This window comes from Perognathus longimembris, chromosome 23 (assembly GCF_023159225.1).
Source record: "Perognathus longimembris pacificus isolate PPM17 chromosome 23, ASM2315922v1, whole genome shotgun sequence".
Taxonomy (NCBI): domain Eukaryota; kingdom Metazoa; phylum Chordata; class Mammalia; order Rodentia; family Heteromyidae; genus Perognathus; species Perognathus longimembris.
This window is the reverse complement of record NC_063183.1, coordinates 1,361,507-1,384,080: the sequence shown is the minus strand read 5'-3', so window position 1 is coordinate 1,384,080 and position 22,574 is coordinate 1,361,507. Positions and strand designations below refer to the sequence as shown.

Genomic DNA, 22,574 nt, shown 5'->3' with positions numbered 1-22,574 from the left:
GTGGCTCATGACTATAAATCCTAGGAGGCTGAAATCTGAGAACCATGGTGTAGAAGGAGCCCAGGGAAGACAAATCTGAAACTCTTATCTCCAAATAAGCCGAAAGCTGAAAGTGGAGGTGTGTTCAAATGGGGGAGTGGCAGCCATGAGAGAGCACAAAGCCTTTAGTTCAAGCCTCAGTGATAGCAAAAATAAATATAAAAAGAAAAATGATCCTTGCTATAAAGGAATTGTTCCAAGACAAATTATTTTTTCAATTTTGTAATAACTTTCACATATTGATGACATCTATGAATAAAATCTGCCTTATCTTTCTAAAACGCTACAGAAAAATTAACAAGGAAAACAACCTAGCCTTATGGCTAAAGGTATGGATTCTGAAGTCAGACAACTTGGACTCAGGTCACGGTTTGCTGTATAATTTTGAGCAAGGTTTCTTTTCTCTAAAAGAAGTTGTGAGGATTAAATGCCTTAGAATAATACCTGGCATATAATAAGTCACCCAAAGAGTAGTTTATAGATAGAGCTGTAACAGTAAAAGGAGTTGAGGAATGTGAGGTTTTTCCTATCAGAGGTCTGGTTGGAACTGAAGACCTCATGCTGCTTGGCTTGCTGTACCACCTGAGCTACATCCGATGGTTGTTTTGGAGATGGAGTCTTTCAGACTTTTCTGTTCTGGTGGCTCTAAACTGTGACTCTCCAGATCTCAGCCTCCTGAATAGTTAGGAGTACAAGCATGAGCCACCAATACCTGGATTTTTTTTTTTTTTGCCAGTCCTGAGGCTTGAAATCAGGGCCTGAGCACTGTCCCTGGCTTCTTTTATTTTATTTTATTTTATTTTTTTGCTCAAGGTTAGCACTCTGCCAACTTGAGCCACAGCGCCACTTCTGGCCTTTTCTATATATGTGGTGCTGAGGAATCAAACCTAGGGCTTCATGTATACGAACCAAGCACTCTTGCCATCAAGCCATATCCCCAGCCCACCTGGATTTTTTTTTTAAACACAAGATCCATACATGAGCTTTTTTTTTTTTTTTTTTTGCCAGTCCTGGGCCTTGGACTCGGGGCCTGAGCACCTTCCCTGGCTTCTTCCCGCTCAAGGCTAGCACATACATGAGCTTTTTAACTTCTCTGAAATTCTGTACAAAACCTCAGATTTTTCTGAAAAGAGCCTATGACTGTGTCATTTAATATAGTAGCCACTATAAGGTCCACTCCTGGGAGGGCTCCATGCAGATGTCCCCACCTGTTTAAGTCTGCACCCAGTACCTGAGTTACCTACATAACTGGCAAACCTGGAGGCAATTACCTCCCCCTTCTCTGAGGTCACATCCAATCCATCTGGCCATATCTCCCACTTTTTCCTATAAAATCCGGCTCAACACAGTCCCCACTCTCTTTCCTTTTCTCTTACTCTTTCTTGCTCATTTCTCTCTTTTTCCCTTTATCCTTCACCTCTGTCTCCCCACGCCTCCATCTTGTGTGGGCTGTCAGTTTGCTTTCCCCCTAACAAACTCCTTTCTGCCTGAACCATGTGGCGGGTTTCCTTTCTGGCAAAGCTTACAACCACCCATAAGTAACATGTGACTATTTAAATTAAATTAATTAAAATTAATAAGTCCCTTCAGTTACCCTAACCATATTTCAAGTGATTTCTAGTCATACATTTTAAGCCCAAAGCCTATGGCCTTTTTCAAGTTCTTAGAGGTATGTGATCCAGTAAACTTAAGGACCTAGTAATCTCAACAGATACTTCTTAGCTCTGTATTTCACACTTAGATATTAAAACAACATTTAAAATCTAAGTATTATTTTAAGAAATTACAATAACAAAACTCATCTATTCCTTCATCCCTACTGGAAAGTTATAAAGAAGTCTTATATTGCTAGTGTGGTGCTACGCTTCTTTAATCCTAGCACTTGGCTGGCAGTGGTGAGAGGATCATAAGATTAGTCCAGCAGGAACTACATAGGGAGAAGTTGTCAATTAAAGATTATGTATAGGAGCTGGTCACCAGTGGCTCGGTCCTGGAATCTTAGCTACTGGAGGCTGAGATCTGAAGATCATTATTTGAAGCCAGCCTGAAGCCAGCTGAGGCAGGAAAGATAAGACTCTTACCTCCTTATCTCCAATTAAGCACCAAAACAACAAAAGCCAGAAGTAGAGTAGTGGCTCAAGCCTTACAGCAACCATTAGCCTTGAGCAAAAAAAAAAAAAAAAAAAAGCCCAGGGACAATCACCAACGCCCTGAGTTCAAGCCTCAGGACTAGCACTCAACGCCCCCCCCACCCCGCAAAAAAAAAATCATGTATAGAAACTACACTTTTTTTAAATTGAAAACATACTTAAGTAGATAAAGTAAATCATTGAAAAATAAGTTTTCAAAGCAAAATAAAAATTGGCTAAAAACATAGAGGAGTTATATTAAGGTATTATTAATGTATAAATTACTCATTTTAAACCCCATTTGGATAATATAACTGAGGAAAAAAGAAATATTAATGAAAAGCACCAAAATAATTTTGTTTAGCTGATAGTGTTAAGAATTTTTAAATGCCCCAACAGTGTTTAAAACTAGATAACAATGCTTACACTAGATAATAGTGCAATATACTCATTGTGTTGTAAAACTATGTAGGTAAATAAACATTACCAATATTTTGGATGTTATCTTCAGGCCTCCATTTTATCTGTTTTTGATCAGTTCTTCTGGGACTTGCTACTTAGTTAAAGACCTCACAGGACCTGTACTGGGGGACTCAACCCAAATAGAATACACCTGCCACCAAAAAGAAAAGAGCCCATGGCCATCCTGTTCAGGGGCCCCTCATTTTAGACATTCACTTGGATCTTCTGCCAGAAATTGTTCCAGTCTACTTATGTTTGGAAAGTGGCCAAACTTTCCTCCTTACTTTGACTAATCTTAGCCCTAAACCAAAACCCCAGGGCTATGAGAAAACGAATACAGTTCTTTATTATACTAGAATATGTGGTGACTGTCAAACCAACTCTGGCCCTAAATGCTCCACAACCACCCTTTCCCAAGTAAGCATCTGTTTTAAACTGATTATAGCAGGGAAATAGGGGAACTGCTGAGGCTAGTGAAACCCAACAGTGGAGTTCAGTGAAAAAAAAAATAAACAACTTAAAATTTAGACACTGGTTTGTTTCTTGTTCTTATTTACCTGGAATATTCCCTTTTCTATAAATGGGAGTTTTCATCCTAACAACTTTCCAAACCAGCAAACACCACTCATTGCTCAATGTTCAAAACAATTTTGGGGGCTGGGGATATAGCCTAGTGGCAAGAGTGCCTGCCTTGGATACACGAGGCCCTAGGTTCGATTCCCCAGCACCACATATACAGAAAACGGCCAGAAGCGGCGCTGTGGCTCAAGTGGCAGAGTGCTAGCCTTGAGCGGGAAGAAGCCAGGGACAGTGCTCAGGCCCTGAGTCCAAGGCCCAGGACTGGCCAAAAAAAAACCAAAAAACAATTTTGGGTCTGGTGCTGGTGGCTCATGCCCATAGTCCTAGATGAAGAGCTGAAGATGAAGATCACAGCTTCAAGCCAGCCAGCCTGGACAGCAAAAGTGCAGTTGTTGTTCAAGTGGTAGAGCACTAGCCTTGAGCTAAAAAGCTAAGGGATAGCACCCAGGTTCTGAGTTCAAGCCCCAGTACCTGCACCAAAAAAATAAAATTAAGCCTATCCAATCCCTGAGATTGAATACTTTATAAGTGTTTCTTGTATCTGTTACTTTTTCAAGCCCTACACCTATGATTTGGGATAAGGAACTTGATTACGTGATACAGAAAATTCTGGACTTGTGTTAACATCCATGTCATCTGTAAAACTTTGTTCAGTATTAGAAGGAAGATGTATTGACAAAATATTTGTGGGAAGATAGCCTCACTCCAGATAAACGTGGGAGGTATGTTGGACACACTGGTGAAACCCAGGGAAGGTGAAAGGGCCTGAAGAATGGCAGTGGCAACTTTACGTCCAAACTACCATGTGGACAGCTCCAAGAAGAATGAGTTTTCTGTTCTCCTGTCTTGTTCTTCTGCTTATTTTCTGGAACTCTGTATTGGTTTGCTTCCCCAGCCTGCTCCTAGTTGTCTCTGTTCTTGTCCCTGATGTTGCCCCCACCCCTGACATCTGATACCAGCCCTTCCTTCTCAGCAATACCAAGGCTTCCGCTGGTTTCCACACCTGGATGAACCACTCGATCCAGCTGCTATCTGGAGTGAGCCTAGATTCTTGGCATCCATTCCATTTTTACCCCAGTTATCCTTAGAAAGGATTCAAATTTTTTCTAGCATGTTTTTTCTTTTTTTCTATTCTTTTGTCAGTTGTGGAGCTTGAACTCTGGGCCTGGGCACTGTCTCTGAGCATTTCAGCTCAAAGCTAGCACTCTACCACTTGAGCCACAGCACCACTTCTGGTTTTCTTGTGGTTAATTGGAGATAAGAGTCTCACAGACTTTTCTGACTGGGCTGGCTTTGAACCATGATCCTCAGATCTCAAGCTTCTGAGTTGCTAGGATTCCTGGTGTCAGCCACCAACCAGCGCCTAGCTTAGCATCTTTTTCTATCTTATCCTATAGCCATTCTTTCTGGCTAACATTTTTATCTGACATGCATTTAGTAAATGATTTTTATCTGACTTGCATATTTAATGAATGAAACATGTGTAATTCTTTTTCAGTGTAGTCCTGTTTTATGTATTTTTATTTATTTTTGTGTTAGTACTAGAACTTGAACTCCAGTTTCAGTGCTCTTGCTCAGCTTTTTTGCTCATGACTGACCTACCATTTGAGCCACACCTACTTTCTAGCTTTTTGCTGGTTAATTGGAGATTGGAGTCTCAGATTTGTCTGCCTGAGCTGGCTTGTGCACTATGATCCTCAGATCCCAGCCTCCCATGAGGAGGTAGGATTGTAGGTGTGAGTCACCAGTGCCCAGCTTGTGAATTCCTATTTGAAAGTAGACATTAGATTGCCAGTAAAACATAGCTAAGGAGCTGGGTATGTGGCTTAGTGGTAGAATGCTTGCCTCTCATACATGAAGCCCTGGGTTCAATTCCTCTACACCACATATATAGAAAAAGCCAGAAGTGGCACTGTGGCTCAAGTGATAGAGTGCTAGCCTTGAGCAAAAAGATGCCAGGGACAGTGCTAAGCTCTTTCTGAGTTCAAGCCCCAGGACTGGCAAAACAAAACAAAAAAAAAAACATAGTTAAGACGAATCAGTTATTTTACCTCTCCTCTGATAGGGTCTGGGCTACTGACAACAGCTGACTCTGCAACTGAAGGGTGCTCCATCAATGCATTTTCTACTTCAAATGGTCCAATTCGGTAACTGGGAAAGCATGTGACAACAGGAATGTATAAGGGTGAGTTAGGTTCACTCTATAAGGCCACTGATTAGTTAACAGAGACAGAGAAGAAAATTACCCTGAGGATAATATGATATCATCTGATCTTGCAACAAACCAGAAATATCCGTCTTCATCCATATACCCTCTGTCTCCAGTGACATAGAAATTGCCTCGTATAGTTGAAGCTGTCTTTGAAGGATTATCCTGTAAAACAAGTAGCATTATCATGGATATGATTCCTTTAATGTGTTAAAGTTTTAAATATTCAAAGAAAGAGTTTGGCTCCTTTAAGAAGCCTTAGAAGGAAGAGGAGCCAGAGTGTTAAATAATGAAGCTAACACAATTTAATAAAGGAAAAGTGTGACTGGGTGCTGGTGGCTCATGCCTGTAATTCTAGCTACTCAGGAGCTGAGATTTGAGGATCCTGATTTGAAGCCAGCCTGGGCCGGAAAGGCCATGAGACTGTTACCTCCAAGAAACTACTCAGAAAAAGCCATTAAGGGCACAATGGCTCAAGTGGTAGAGCTCAAGCCTTGAGCAAAAAGAAGCTCAGGTAACACTCCCAGGCCCTGAGTTTAAGCCCAGGACCAGCACCAAAAAAAAAAAAAAAAAGGTGTGTGTGTGTGTCTGTGTGTGTTAAAGTACACTTAAAAGACTAGGCACACTGGAGAATTTTCTTAGCTAGATCACAAGATAAATTGTTCAGAAACTCAGAACTCCAGGAGTTGGCTAATTAAATCTTCTGTTGAATAATACCTAATAGTATTATGAAAAGAAAGAAGTGAACACTCAGAGTTAAAAGAAAGCAACAATACCTAATAATTCAGAGGAAAAAATGGATCTTTTGTTTTATACAAAAAGAATTGTTCTATAACTCTAGCATAAGAAGGATAGGAAGGGGCTGGGGATATAGCCTAGTGGCAAGAGTGCCTGCCTCCATACACGAGGCCCTAGGTTCGATTCCCCAGCACCACATATACAGAAAACGGCCAGAAGCGGCGCTGTGGCTCAAGTGGCGGAGTGCTAGCCTTGAGCGGGAAGAAGCCAGGGACAGTGCTCAGGCCCTGAGTCCAAGGCCCAGGACTGGCCAAAAAAAAAAAGAAGGATAGGAAATGAAGGATTCTTCCCTTATATAAACCTATAAGTGGAGCCTGGACCAGGATCCTTTTTTATAGTGATAAAAAAGCTTTGTTTTAATTTGTACACCATGATTAAAGACAAAAATATGCTCACAGACCTTAAGGAGGCAGAAGCCTCTAGTAGAAGGAATGCAGTTAATCCAAGTCTGTTTCTCCAGTTCCTCTGGAGGAGGGAAGAGCACTAATTGGCTGTAAGGGAGGTGGGCCAGTGCTGCTTGGTGGTGAAGAGGAACATTGGAGAACAAAGCACCAAGGTGCACATCTGTGTCTCCACACTGAGGAGGCTAAGCTATAAGGACAGTGAGTCTTAGGTCAGCCTTGACTATATATTGTTGAGACAAGGTCTCAACTACAACAACCAAACCAAAGCAAACAAGCAACGCAATAAAAATGGACATTGAAGACATAAATGTAACTGCCTTCTGTTGAGTGTTTCCTTTCTTTCGCCCCTTTGATTTTCTAACCTACTGGATCAGTGTGCTCTTTAGCAAGCACTTGAGTGTTTTTTTTTCAGTTCCCTGTCTAGGGGATTACTCTCAAGGCTATGAATCTTTAAAAAAAAAAAAAAAAAAAAAACGGGACAAATACCAGCCTAGGTTTGGTTTGTGAGAAACAAGGGCAAGCACCAAGCACTTTCAAGAAACAAATAGAAAACTAGAGATTTTTAAAGGTAAGTATCTTACTACATAATGAGTAAAAAGACCAAATGGCCGATTGGGTAGAACTTGAAGCCCAATATCGCCTTCTGTCCCAGGAGGTAGAACATTGCCATTTTCATCTATAATCTACAACAGAATAGAACAATTTATTTAAAGGGGATTTTATTTTATTTTTTTGTTTTTTTATTTTAATTTTTATTATCAAACTGAATTACAGAAAGGTTACAGTTTCATACATTAGGCATTGGATACGTTTCTTGTACTGTTTGTTACCTCATCCCTCATTCCCCCTCCCCCCTCCCCTTTTCCCTTCCCCCCCCCATGAGTTGTTCAGTTCATTTACACCAGTTTTGCAAGTATTGCTTTTGTAGGTGTATGTCTTTTTTTACCCTGTGTCTCTCAATTTTGGTATTCCCTTTCAATTTCCTAGTTCTATTACCAGTATACACAGTTTCCAATATACTCAGATAAGATACAGAGATAGTGTAGGTACAACCACAGGAAAGTGATATAAGAAGATCATCAATAATAGAAGCTACAGTTACACATGGCACATTGAAAGTAGTTACAACTGTGATATAACAATCGTTTCCATAACATGGAGTTCATTTCACTTAGCATCCTCTTATGTGTTCATAAGGGTATAGCTATTGGGCTCTTGTGATCCTCTGCTGTGACTTGCCTAAACCTGTGCTAATTATTCCCTATAAGGGAGACCATAGAGTCCATGTTTCTTTGGGTCTGGTTCACTTCATTTAGTATAACTTTTTCCAAGTCCTTCCATTTCCTTACAAATGGGGCAATGTCATTCTTTCTGATAGAGGCATAAAATTCCATTGGGTATATGTACCACATTTTCCTGATCCATTTGTCTACTGAGGGGCATCTGGGTTGGTTCCAAATTCTAGCTATGACAAATTGTGCTGTGATGAACATTGTTGTGCTGGTGGCTTTAGTGTGATTTTGTTTGTGGTCTTTTGGATAGATACCCAAAAGTGGGGCTGCTGGTTCATAGGGGAGTTCTATGCTTAGCCTTCTGAGGAATCTCCATAGCGCTTTCCAGAGCGGCTGAACCAGTTTACATTCCCACCAGCAATGAAGTAGGGTTCCCTTTTGGCCACATCCCTTCCAACAATTGTTATTGTTCGTTTTCTTGATATAGGACATTCTTACTGGGGTGAGATGGAATCTCAATGTTGTTTTGATTTGCATTTCTTTTATGGCCAGTGATGTAAAGCACTTTTTCATATGTCTCAGCCACTTAAAGGGGATTTTAATTCAATGCCACATCTTAAAATTTTAATTTTATAATTGCCATACAAGAATGAAATCTTTAAGAACATTTTAAGTATACTTAATTCCTAAATTATTTATTTGAATTCTTATTGCATAAAGTATTATTGAGTGCACATTACCAAAATGCAAAGGAAGAATAAAATGTTGTCTAAATTCTACAATCCAATGCTAATCATATTTTGGTAATATATTTTGAGACATTATAAACATAAGAAACATTAGTTTCATGGTCATCTTTTATTATTTAGTAACATGTCTTACTAAAACTTAGACTTTAGGGTTTTATGCCAAATCTTTTGTACCAGACTATCCAGTGAAGGGGCTTGAGAATGAGTATTTTAAACAAACAAACATTTGTGAGTCTTAGAGTCAGATGACTTTGGGAAACTGATCTTGTGTACATCTGCCATTCTGCCTCAGAAATACGTCCCTTTTTCCCTTAAAAGGCAGGTGTACTCATTTAAAATCATTTGACTATGCCTAGCCTTGAAGCTGGGTTGATGTGAGAACAATTTTAGCCCTGTGCAAAGTGTGCAGATCAGAAAACAGAATTCCCCCTCAACATCAGGTGGTAGTAATCACAGTGGTCAGTGACAGTCTGGAGATTTCTAGGCAAGCAAGGAGAAAGTGCTGCAGCTGCTGTGAAGTTGGGCCTCTTTTGGACCCATATGATCCTCCAGGGAGGTCCAGACCTTCTTCACTGGAAGAAGCGGAGAGGTGTTGTAATTAGAAGTAGGAATGGGATTGCATGAAACTGCGGAGCTTCTGCACGGCAAAGGACATAGCTTGCAAGATAAATAGAAAGCCCCCAGATTGGGAGAAGATCTTCCCTGGACATACAACAAAGGCCTCATACCTAAGATATTTGTAGAACTCAAAAAATTAAGTTCCCCCAAAACAAATCCTCAAAGAAACAACTGCCCCACTAATAAGTAGGCTAAAGACTTAAAGAGAGACTTCTCTGAAGAGGAAATGAGAATTACCAGGAGGCACATGAAGAAGTGCTCAACATCACTGGCCATGAAAGAAATGCAAATCAAAACAACATTGAGATTCCACCTCACCCCAGTAAGGACAACCATTTTCTTTTTTTTTTTTTTTTTTTTTTTGGCCAGTCCTGGGCCTTGGACTCAGGGCCTGAGCACTGTCCCTGGCTTCTTTTTGCTCAAGGCTAGCACTCTGCCACTTGAGCCACAGCGCCGCTTCTGGCCGTTTTCTGTATATGTGGTGCTGGGGAATCGAACCTAGGGCCTCGTATATCCGAGGCAGGCACTCTTGCCACTAGGCTATATCCCCACCCAAGGACGACCATTTTCAAGAAAACTAATAACAACAGATGCTGGTGGGGATGTGGCCAAAGTTTTGGGAATGCTACTATACTGTTGGTGGGCTGTAAATTTGTTCAACCACTCTGGAAAGCAGTATAGAGGTTCCTCAAAAGGCTAAAGACAGAGCTCCCCTATGACCCAGCAACTCCACTTTGGGGCATTTACCCAAAAGATTACAAACAAGACCACACTAAAGCCACCAGCACAATGATGTTCATCGCAGCACAACTTGCCATCCCTAAAATATGGAACCATATTTTAGATGAGTGGATCAAAAAAATGTGATACATATATACAATGGAACTCTATGCCTCTGTCAGAAAGAATGACATTGCCCCATTGGTAAGGAAATGGAAAGACTTGGAAAAAAACCATACTAACTGAAGTGAGCCAGACACAAAGAAACATAGATTCTATGGTTTCCCTTATTGGTAATAATTAATACATGTCTAGGATAGTCCTAGCAGAAGATCACAATAGCTCAATAGCTATGTCCATATGATCACATAAGATGATGCTAAGTGAAATGAACTCCAAGTTATGGAAATAAGTGGCTTATTGTTGTTATTTTCAACATACCATGTCAAATTATGCCTTTATCTTTTGTCTTTTTCCCCCATGGTTTTACCCCTGATGTCATTGTAACTAATTTTGGTACCCTGGGTATTGTATAAAGGAAACAGGTTGAGTTGTTAAATATTCCCCCTAGAGTCCGTAGCTTTTCTTTTCTTTTCTTTTTTTTTTTTTTTTGCCAGTCCTGGGGCTTGAACCCACTGTCCCTGAGCTTCTTTTGCTCCCAAATGTTCTCCTGCAAAGGGTGTGTACCAACCTTAACATCAAAAGCAGGAGAAGCCTTTCCCATAGAGCCAGGTTTAATTTTCATTCCCTTAAAATTTCCACAGATTAGCACCTAGTTAAGAAGAAGAAGAAATAAGATAATGTTGTAAGTTACTTTAAATTCATTTATTCATCTATCATATATTCATTGTACAATTGTACAATTGTATATACATTGTATATTCATTGTACAATTATTTGCTTACTATGAACTTACTATGAACCAAGGCCAAAATTAAGTCTCTTTTTTTTCGTGGTGTATAGAGATTGACAATAACTTACAAACATACACAATAAAGTTTTGATAGTATAAATTCATAATTGCTAAAATATCCATTACTATGAAAACAAAAAGGTAGTGCTTTATTAGTATGATACTTGTTGTACTCATTTTAAATAATTTGCTAGTTTTTGTTTTAAACTCTTTGGAGTTTTTGTCCAGGTAATAATTCTCAGGGTTTATAAATTGAAGCATTGTAGAAAGTTACACCATGAAAAAAATGTCAACCTTTTCCATATTTGCTCTGTCTTATCCCTCCCTCTGAACAAAGTAACAGCCTTGTTTTTACTTCATTAATTGCCTCTAGAATTTATATGAGCTCTTGGAAGATCCCCTTTTAAAATGCTCAGCAATTCCTTAACAAGTGAGTGTTTAAGGAAACAAGATGCTCAGCCAGTTTCCCGCACTGTGGCAGCCGTGATTAAGACTGTTGGGCCAACCAGGCCATCGGTGGCTCACACCTGTTATCCTAGCCACTCAGGAGGCTGAGATCTGAGGATCAAGATTCAAAGTCAGTCTGGACAGGAAAGTCTGTGAGACTCTTATCTCCAATGAGCCACAAGAAAACTGGAAGAGGTGCTTTGGCTCTGATGGTAGAGCTTGAGCTAAAGAGCTTAGGGACAGCCTCCAAGCCCAGAGTTTAAGCCCCATCACACACACACGCACGCACGCACGCACGCACATCAATAATGCTATTTTTCCCCTCAGAAATGTGTGGCTATTTTAATAATTTTGTCATAGAGCTTTAATCTAACTAGTTTCTCTCAAGCTTTTACCTATAAAAAGAAAAGCTGATTCCTAACCACAGCACTTACTTCCTTGTCCTTCAAACATTCTAAAAAGACATAATAACTTTGGTTTTTATTTATCTAACTAAACTGCGCAGTCTTGTCTTCTCAGTAAGGTCAGGTACCGTTTCTGTTTGTCCATATCCTTCATAGATGTCCAGTCCTGTGCTGCTTTTCCATTGTTCAGTCACTTCAGGGTTGATGGGCTCCCCTGCACTCACACAATGCTTTAAGCTTTTGAACTTGTAGCTTCTCAGAAAATAGATAACACATTAAGTGTGGGAGAAAAAAATAGGAAGAAGTAGAAATTAGAATGGTTGTTAATACCAAATAAACGTAATCCTAGTGTAAAATTATACCAGTTTTGCTTTTTGTTCCTTTGTTGTAAAGCTGTGTCATCCCTAGGGAAGATATGCCATAATAGCATTTAAAATTAACAATTAGAATTTCCCTTACATTTATTTCTAAGCCTGAATTTGTGGGAACATTAAACTGATTTTTCTTTTTAGACTAACAATAGACTCATACAAATGGAATCAATAATTTTTAAAGCATGTGTTCTTTTTTTCTATTTGCTTTTATAAGATTCTAAATAGGAACAACTTCCTTATTGTCTCAGTTCAGGTAACTGCCATCATCCCAAAGATTAAATACTTCCTTACCTCCCCAGTTTTTATTGGCATCTATTATTTGACATGTCCATATATTGATACAACATACTTGATTAGTCTCACTCCTTCCATCTCTCCCCCTTCCCAAATCTAACTTAATTCACTGTTCCATTTTCTCATGTGTACACGAAGTATTTGGGCCATATTTTCCTTTATTTACCCTCTGTTGGCTTTTCTTCTTCCCATTAGTATCTACCCAGTTCTCAGACAGGACCTGTTTTACCTTCTAGTTATTCAGTTTTAAAAGTGTATGCTTTCTGGGCACAAGTGGCTCACACCTGTATTCCTAGTTACTGAGGTGGCTGAAATCTGAGGATCATGGTTTGAAGTCATCCTGGGCCAAAAAGTTGGTGAGATTCTTATCTCTTCCAGCAAAATGATGAAAGTGAAGCTGTACCCAAGTGATAGAGTGCCAGCTTTGAGCATAAAAGCTAAGGGATAGTGCCCAGGGCCCTCATCACATCTGTAGATACAGATACTATAATCACAGGGCTCAGAGATATAGACATGGCTCAGATTTTAATACCACCAGTTCTATTATTCAACAGCTTACAGTGAGTTTCTTTCTTTTTTTCTTTTTTTGCCAGTCCTGAGGCTTGGACTCAGGGCCTGAGCACTGTCCTTGGCTTCTTTTTTGCTCAAGGATAGCACTGTACCTCTTGAGCCACAGCACCACTTCTGGCCTTTTATATATATATATTTTTTTATATTATATATTTTTATATATTATATATATTTTATATATTATATATAAATATATATATATTTATACATTATAAATATATATATATATATATGTGGTGCTGAGGAATCGAACCCAGGGCTTCATGTATGGAAGACAAGCACTCTACCACTAGGCCATATTCCCAGACCCATGAGTTTCTTTTTTGCTATCATCCTTCACAGCTGTGGTGTGTTTTAGTACTGTTATCCTCCAACATTCTCTTCCCATGCCTTCTAATCTCTTTAGTCCCACAATTACAAACATATTTACATGTATAAATTATATGATATATAACATAATTATACATATTATTATATATTACATTGTGTATATTTGTAATTATATATTGTGCAATTACATATATTACATATATAACTATATTATATATGTAATCACATAATATATAACAGTGTATTAGGGTTCCTTCCCTTGCACCCTTCCCAGCACATGTTGCTACTTGTGTCCTTAATGATGGTCATTCTGTCTGGAGGTTGTCATCTCAGTGCCATTTTTATTTAATCTGTCCTTCTAAAGGCTAGGGTTTGTGTATTTTTTGGACATTTATATTTGTTTCATGAACTATCTGTTCAGTACAATTGCCTATTAATTGGTTCTTTGGGATTTTCTTTTTGTCTTTTTTATTTGTAGCTCTGTGTAAATTTTGTTACTCCTTTGTCTAGATGTACAGCTGGCAAAATTGTCTCCCTGTCTGTTTTCTGTCTCTTCAGTTTAGTGACTTCTCCTTTTGCTGCACAGAAACTTTAGTTTGATGCAATCCACTTGTCAGTCCTTGCTCTTAGAGCTATGTGAGTTCTGTTCATAAAGTTGCTGCCTATGCTAGTATGTCCCAGTGTTTTCCCTACTGTTTCCTGTAGTTGTTTCAAAGATTCTTACATTAAGATCCTTTAACTATGTTGAATTTATATTAGTATAGGTCAATATATAGGGTTCTAGTTTCCCTACTTGTTAAAGAGGCTATCTTTTCTTCAATATATATCTTAGGCTTCTTTGTTAAAATATAGATTGCTCTTGCCATTTGTATTGATTTCTGGGTTAAGTTGTGTTGTGTTCAGATGTTTCATTCTGATCTGTTCTGCTCTGTTGGTCTTTGTGTCTGTTTTGTGCTAGTACCATGCAGTTTCTGTTACTATATCTCTGTAGTATCATTTAAAGTCGTGCACTGGGATACCTCCAGCACTGTTGTTCTTGTTTTGTTTTGTTTTCTCAAGATTTTTTTTTTTGCTATTTAGGGTCATTTGTGTTTAAATATGAACTTTAGGACTCAATTTTCTATTTCTATGAAGAATTGTAATCTTTTTTTTTTGCGGGGGGGCCAGTCCTGGGCCTTGGACTCAGGGCCTGAGCACTGTCCCTGGCTTCTTTTTGCTCAAGGCCAGCACTCTGCCACTTGAGCCACAGTGCCACTTCTGGCCGGTTTCTGTATATGTGGTGCTGGGGAATCGAACCTAGGGCCTCGGGTATACCGAGGCAGGCACTCTTGCCACTAGGCCATATCCCCAGCCCAAGAATTGTAATCTTGATAGGGATTGGATTAAACCAGTAGGTTGCTTTGGGTATCATAACCATTTTCTCAATAATTCTTCCAATCTGTGAGTTTTTCTGGTGTCTTCTGTTTTCTTCTTCAAAGTTTTATGGCTTTTATTGTCTCTGTTAACTTTATTCTTAAGTAAATACCTAGGCTATTGTGAGTGTAGTTGATTTCCTGATTTTTTTTCTGGCAAGGCAACTTTTTTTGCTCTTGCTGAACAGTGTGCCATCAGCCAAAAATCTGGCAAGCAAGCATACAGAACACACAGGCGGATCCCTGTTTATCCCTAATGCTGCAGATCCTGCCCCTCTGCTCAGATTGGCCAAGCTCAGATGCACAATCTACTTACATTTGACTAGTTAGAAGAGGGTAGAATATTGCAAATACACAGTTTTACATAGTTATAAAGTAACTATTGAAAGACTTTGAGATCACAGATAACAGTATACAAGCAATTTCAAAACATACTCACTCCTTCTGCTACTTTCCTGAACAATCTGAGGTGTGTCTTGCACCCTTTGCTACTTTCCTGAACAATCTGAGGTGTGTCTTGCACCCTTTGCTTCTTTCTTGAACAGTCTAAGGTATGAATTTCCTGATTTCTTTCACAGCCTGTTCACTACTCATATCCAAAAAAGCTTCTGATTTGTTTGTATGTTGATTCTCTCCTGCTACATTGCCAAACGTGTTTATCAGATATGAGTTTGGGGTGAAATCTTTAGATTCTTTAAATATAGGATCACATAATATACAAATAGATTATACTGGGCTGGGAATATGGCCTAGTGGCAAGAGTGCTTGCCTCATATACATGAAGCCCTGGGTTCGATTCCCGAGCACCACATATATAGAAAATGGCCAGAAGTGGCGCTGTGGCTCAAGTGGCAGAGTGCTAGCCTTGAGCAAAAAGAAGCCAGGGACAGTGCTCAGGCCCTGAGTCTAAGGCCCAGGACTGGCAAAAAAACAACAACAAATAGATTATACTTTCTTACTATAACCACTGGACTCAGAGCTATAGATATAGCTCAGGTCTCCCTTTTCTCTCATTTGTGGAGGCCTCCCCTAGTCACAGTAACACCATTTGCAGAATGTCAGCAAGAAGGAGCAAGATGAAGAGGAAACGATTACCAAACCCTAAAGCTCTACTTTTAGGTAGAAAGATCTTTTGTTTTCCAGCTTCCTCTTCCTGTTCTCTCTCCCCACTTAGTACCTATATATTTTATATAATTTGTTATATATTTATAATTTATTATATATTATATATAATTTATCTTTATAATTTATCTTACCTTGTCATATCATTCCCTATAAGCATGCGGTATGCAGTTGGTGCCGAACAGAAGACTGTGATGGGAAACTCAGAGAGTGTCTGTAATTAAGAAAAACCAAACTCTTACTATGACTTAGTAAGTGTTTAGGGCTGGGAACGTGGCTTAGTGGTAGAGTGTTCACCTAGCATGCATGAAGCCCTGGGTTCGATTACTCAGTACCACATAAACAGAAAAGGCCAGAAGTAGTGCTGTGGCTCAAGTGGCAGAGTGCTAGCCTTAATAGGGACCGTGCTCAGGCCCTGAGTTCAAGCCCCAGGACTGGAAAAAAAAAAAAGTGTTTAAATGTCTATGATAGGCACATCACAGTGGAATCATTATTTATTTACTTTAATGTAAATGAACTCACATTGTTGGTCTTTTCAAGCTTACTGACTTAAAAGTTGTGAAATGTCTTAAATCCCAATGTCTACTTTGATCTCTGCAAGTTACCTTATTCATCAGTCCTGTCAGTAATACTGCCATTATGTTTCTAAATGTGGACCTACTGTGCTCTTCCTTACTTGTAAGATAGAAGTTGCCTCAAAACGGGGCAAATGGTGTGCAAATACGCATGCTCCTTGGATCCATGGAGAAAAAACACTGCTCCATGCAGACTTTGCCCAGCCAGTGTCTGAGGTATTCCACATCACATCGGAAGGCGTCAGGTCCAGCCAGAACCTTAGAAAAGCAAATAACAGTCCCAGTATAGAAACTGGTTAAATTTGTAGACATTTGACATGCATAAACGTACATATAAATTTAAATGTACAAATTCATTGAGTTTGTAAAAAAAAAGTGTTAAATTTGTAAGAAAACAAATTTAAAATGTCAGTTTTGATTCTTTAAGCTGAAGATCTGTGAAAATACCTTCCATTTACAGATAACCCTAAACCAAAACTGCTGTGGGTATGTCCGATCATTTTAGGAAGTCCAGTTGTTCCGCTGGTAAAGAAAATGGCCATCATCTCATTGTGTTTTGTTCTCACACAGGTGTGATTATCACTGGCGTGTCTGTAAATGAAAATCTGCAATGATTCTGCATGTTAAACACTGTCATAGAAACTGCCCACTGAAAAGGACTGGAGAAGTCATCTACTTGAAATTTTTAGTTTTATGCATTAGTCCCCAGTTACTTGAATCCCAAGTATAATTATAGTCCCTATCCAATTATCTCATTTAAATGTATCTGAAATGCTTGGAACAGCTTGTGGAAAAATAATCAGTGCTATTTAAACATTAACTATTATAAAGGAGGTAGGAACAAGTCTACAGTTGCAAGGTGGGTTTCAAACTCTTGAGGAGAGGTAAGAAGCTCATTCTAGAAAGGGAATTTGTCTAGGGCTAAAATATAGGCAATAACTGGTAAGAGTTCCAAATGACTCTTAGAAGTACCCTCAGTAGGATTTGGAATTCAGTGTAATTCAGTTTTATAATTTCACCTATTTACATTAGATGCTGTTTTACTTAAACCTGGTAAAAGTCTGAATGTGATTACAGGTCTGCTTGTGATCATTTTTCCAGCTGTTTCCAATGAAATACCTTTGTAGTTGGTGCCCTTCATAGATCCCTCTTAGATTCCTCTGTAGGAATGAAGGACTTAACGTCCCCAGGTGCTGGGAGCCTTCTTTAGAGGTTGCTTGGCCTGAAGAGAGCAACCTCTTTTTAGGGATGCCCCATATCTAATAACGAGTTAGTGTGGATGCGTAGAGGACATAATCTCTTGCTTTACTCAGAACTGCCTTGAGGACTGTCCAAACCAAACCCTAGAGGCTCCCATGAGTGGGAAATACATTGCAGTGCATTTCTTCTTCTGCCCAATCTTATCTCCCTCCCTTTCCTTCACAGATATTGATCCTAAGAGAACTCTTCCATAAGCTTCTTTTGCTTCATCTCAGGGACTGGTTCCTGGAGATACCATCATATAAAAACCACTTTCAGCCTCCTCCTGCCACAAAGCTTAGGACTGAATGCTGCAGTAATTACCGATTGTTCTGGTCACTACTGGGTTGAGTATCATTTTCCATTGCCTTTCTTTTAAGGAAGCTGTTCTGTAGTTAAGCTATTCTACTCACTTCATCATCTCCTTGAGGTTCCCCCACCCCTCTCTGGAGCGCTGAGACACTATTAGCTTGCAGTGGAGGTGTTCACATTTAGGTGTAACAGCATCTACTAGTGGGGCTAACACATCATTGGTAATAATGCACTTGGCTTTTGAAGTTTGCAGTCTGTAGAGGATGTCTTTCTGGGTCAGTTGAGTGGTTCCTGGGATAAAAATTGTTCCTAAAGAAGTAGAAAAGAAACAATATTTATCTTACCTTTTCTTTTTTTTGGGGGGGGGGTGTTTACTGGGGATCAAACCCAGGATGTTGCACTTGCTAAGCAAGCGTTTTGCCACTGACCTACATCCCAGCCCAAGAATCAATATTTAAGAGTCAGGTTTTCCTTTGCTGTTTAGGATAGGATGGTGTATGTACTTTGTGTATTTTTCAGAATGGAAGACATATGTCTTCTTCTGTTATTCTGGTTTTATCTTTCAAGAGGTCTCAAAGTCTCAAAGCCTCTAGTTTTCCTAACATAAAAGGGAATTCTCCTGTACTTGAAGACTACCCATTGGGAGTGAAGAATAGTTTAATTAAAAACTAATTACAGCTGTGGGCTGGTGGCTCATGCCTATAATCCTAGCTATTCGGAAGGCCGAGATCTGAGTATCATGGTTTGAAGCCAGCCAGGGCAGGAAAGTCTGTGAGACTCATAACTCCAACAAACTACTCAGAAAAAGCTGGAAGTGGTGCTGTGGCTCAAGTGGTATAGCACTAGCCTTGAGTAAAATAAGCTCAGAATAATAAGCTCAAAATAAGCTTGAACTCAGGCCTAAGCCCTGAGTTCAAGTTCCCCCCTCAATAATAAATAACAATAATTTTATTAATTATATTGCTATTATTATACAACATTTATTGGGTACTTGAATCTCAGATATTATTTTCATTGTTTTTAACATTTTAACTCATTCAATCCACACCAGAAAAACTCCCAAATATAAAAGCTATTGGCAGCTTGCCCAAGATTGTCTACATAGCAAGTGGCATGTGGGGGTTTAATGCTACAGCCTGACACAGAAGCTGGATGCTTGACACTTCAGTCCAGTGCCTCTTACAATGTACGTAATTGTCTGGAGTTTTCCCCCAAAGAAAATGATTGGCACATGCAACTTGTTTTTCATTCTTTTCTGGTTTTCTGCAAACTACAATGTAAGGTAATAATAAACCCAAGTTTCCTCAAGTCAGATAGTTGTAAACCAGCTTTGACAAGCTACTTGACCTCTGTGGCCCATTCTCTATCTGTAAAACGGAGGCAGTAATATTCCTTTCCTTAGGGGACTATTGAAGGATTAAATGAGCTAAAACATGTACAGAGTTTAAATAGAACTCAATAATTTTTTTCTAAGAAAACACCATGCTTTTTTTCAAAAGATGGTATTTTATTCAAGAGTCTGGCTGGCTGTCTTTCTGTCTGTCTAACTGGGGCTTTGCTACTCTTGGTTCCAGACCTTCAAGAGAATTGTTGAGGGCATTTACTTCTCAATGGTTTTTCTTTTTCCCAGATGATGGTGCAACAAATAAGACTGAGAAACACATGCTCGCCATTCATAGACTCTTAACATTGGCTCCATTTTTCATTTTGGGAAGAATTGGCTTCTTTTCAGGTACCAAATAAGATCAGAACATGAAGTTCTTCAGAATACCTCCTCCTCCTCCTCCCCCTCCCCCTCCCCCTCCCCCTCCCCCTCACCCTCCCCCTCCCCCTCCCCCTCCCCCTCCCCCTCCTCCTCCTCCTCCTCCTCTCTTCCTCCTCCTCTTCCTCCTCCTCTCCTTGTTCTTCTTCCTCCTCTTCTCCCTCGCCCTCTCCTCCTCCCTTCTGCATCTTCTTCTTGATATGCTGGTACTAGGGTTTGAATTCAGGGCTAGGGTGATCTCCCTTGGTTTTTTCAAGGCTGGTACCTGTATCACTTGAGCCACAGCTCCACTTACAGCTTTTTGGTGATCATTTAGAGATAAGAGTCTCACAGATGTTTCTGTTCTGTCTGGCTTTGAACCATGCTACTCAGATCTTAGCCTTCTGACTTACTAGGATTTTAGGCATGAGCCACCAGTGCCCAGTTACCACCAAACAACTTTTAAGAAAAACTTTGTCTTCTCATGTGAATTTATTACCAAAGAGAGACATGATACTCATACCAGAGTTTTGGCCTTTCATGAAAATAAACATGTTGGTAATTTTAGTACCCTGTTTTATAAACATAACACCAAGCCGTGCTTTCTAAAAATACTCTCTCATGCTTCAAAGCTCTAATCTCCACACTGACACAGGAGTTTCTGATCTACTGAGTGAATGGCCAGGTCTGATCAATTTACCTTGGTCTGATTTATCTTGGTCTTATCCTGAGACCTCCAGTTAAGAGTCTCACTTCCTTTGGCTCAGTGGTTTTCAAACCTGAATGTGAACCAGGTGCTGGTGGCTAATGCCTGTAATCCTAGCTACTCAGTAAGCTAAGATCTAAGGATTGTGGTTCAAAACCAACCTGGGAAGGAAAGGCTGTAAAACTCTTTATCTCCAATTAACCACCAGAAAACAGGAAGTGGCACTGTGGCTCAAGTAGTAGAGCACTATCCTTGAGCTGAAGAGCTCAGGGACAGTGCCCAGGTTCAGAGTTCAAGCCCCATGACTGACAAAAAAAAATAATACCTGAATGTGAATCAGAATCCCTGGAAAGCTTGTTAAAGCACATGTCTGGAACACCCACCAAAATTTCAGATTCAGTAAATCTTGGGTGGGACTGGAGAATTTTTATTTCTGGAAGGTTTCCAGTGTTGGTGCTGTTAGTCCAAGGACAAATGGAGAATGGCAACTTAGCATTCCTCTTCTGCAGTGCTATATACTATACACACATGACTCCCGTACTACATTCACAGTCATTTAAGATGTCTCCAAAGGTATCCAATGATTTATTTGTGTATTCATTTATATTTGTATTTATTTTTGTTACTAGGCTTTGAACCCAGGGCCTCATGCCTGCTAGGGAGGTACTTTACCACTGTATCCATGCATTCAGCCCTTTTTGCTTTGATTCCTTATTTATGTATTTATGATTTATTGGTGCCAGTCCTGGGGCTTGAACTCAGGGTCTAGGTGCTGTGTCTGGATTTTTGTGCTCATACTACCACTTGAGTCACAACTCTACTTCTGGCTTTTTGGTGGTTTACTGGAGATAAGAGTCTCATGGAGGGCTGGGAATATGGCCTAGTGGCAGAGTGCTTGCCTCGTATACATGAAGACCTGGGTTCGATTCCTCAGCACCACATATATAGAAAAACCCGGAAGTGGCACTGTGGCTGAAGTGGTAGAGTGCTAGCCTTGAGCAAAAAGAAGCCAGGGGCAGTGCTCAGGCCCTGAGTTCAAGCCCTGGGACTGGCAAAAAAAAAAAAAACCAACAAAACACCACATTCTTCTAGACTTTCCTATGCAGGCTGACTGTGATGTCAGACCTCAGCTTTTTGAGTAGCTGGGATGACAGGTGTGAGTCACTGGTGCCCAGCTACTTTGGTTATTTTTGAGATATAGTCTTGCCTTTTGCCCAGACTAGCCTAAACCTTGACCCTCCTAGTTATACTTTTTGCCATAACTAGGATAACAAATGTACCACCATATCCTGCTATTTGGGTGAAATGAGAATCTTATAAACTTTTTGCCCAAACTGGCTTGAACAAAGAACCTCTTGAACTTTATATTTTTTAATTGTAAAATATACCAAGATACAAAAAAGTGTGTATATATATATATACATATATATATATGCAGTGTGTGTGTGTGTGTGTGTGTGTGTGTGTGTGTGTGTGTGTATGAATGCTAGTATTGGAGCTTGAACTCAAAGGTCCACATGCTTGTCTAGCTTTTTTACCTACAGCTGGAACTTTATTACTTGAGGCACATCTCCAGTTCCAGAGCTTTTACTAATCAAATGTAAGTGTTTTGAAGTTTTCTCTGTCCAGGTTGGTTTCATATGGAAATCCTCAGATCTAAGCCTTTTCTGTAGTTATGATTATAGGTGTGACCCACCAGCAACAGACTAAGCTTCTTTTAAAGTATGAAAATAGGCATATATTGCTATTTTTCTCAAGAAAGAAGAATTTAACAATGTTTGAAGTCTCCTGTGTGCCCCACAGTAAACCATCTTGTCCCACACTCGCCCCAGATAGCTAGTCTTTACCCAGAATCTTGTCTCAACAGTGCCATTGCTTTTCTTTATCTTGTTATCATTTATATGTGTAATCCTAAATTATAGGAATAATGAAAATCCTACTCAGCAATTCATTTTTTTTTCCATTACTGGGGCTTGAGCTCAAGGCCTCAGGTACTGTCCTTTAGCTCTTTTGCTCAAGGCTGGAGCTCTACCACTTGAGCCACAACTCCACATCTGGCATTTTTGATTGTTGACTGGAGATAAGAGTTTCACAGACATTCCTGCCTGGGCTGGCATTGAATTATGAACATCAAATCTTAGCCTCCTGAGTAGCTAGGATTATAGGTGTGAACCACCAGCTAACACTTCAGTTTTT

The 22,574-nt window shown here is 39.7% G+C and overlaps 1 protein-coding gene across 2 annotated transcripts in view; it reads right to left on the bottom strand.

Annotated features, from left to right (window-relative positions):
- The window catches only part of Acsm3 (acyl-CoA synthetase medium chain family member 3), a 39,965-nt gene that overhangs the window by 4,771 nt on the left and 12,620 nt on the right, over nucleotides 1–22,574 (bottom strand). For both annotated transcript variants that reach the window (XM_048331896.1, XM_048331897.1), the window contains exons 4-12: nucleotides 18,033–18,240; nucleotides 16,828–16,971; nucleotides 16,482–16,638; nucleotides 15,940–16,019; nucleotides 11,832–11,955; nucleotides 10,631–10,711; nucleotides 7,202–7,303; nucleotides 5,456–5,583; nucleotides 5,261–5,360 (exon numbers count right to left, since the gene is read on the bottom strand). In XM_048331896.1, coding sequence (XP_048187853.1) covers nucleotides 5,261–5,360; nucleotides 5,456–5,583; nucleotides 7,202–7,303; nucleotides 10,631–10,711; nucleotides 11,832–11,955; nucleotides 15,940–16,019; nucleotides 16,482–16,638; nucleotides 16,828–16,971; nucleotides 18,033–18,240 — 1,124 coding nt within the window. The remainder of the gene's footprint in view (nucleotides 1–5,260; nucleotides 5,361–5,455; nucleotides 5,584–7,201; nucleotides 7,304–10,630; nucleotides 10,712–11,831; nucleotides 11,956–15,939; nucleotides 16,020–16,481; nucleotides 16,639–16,827; nucleotides 16,972–18,032; nucleotides 18,241–22,574) is intronic.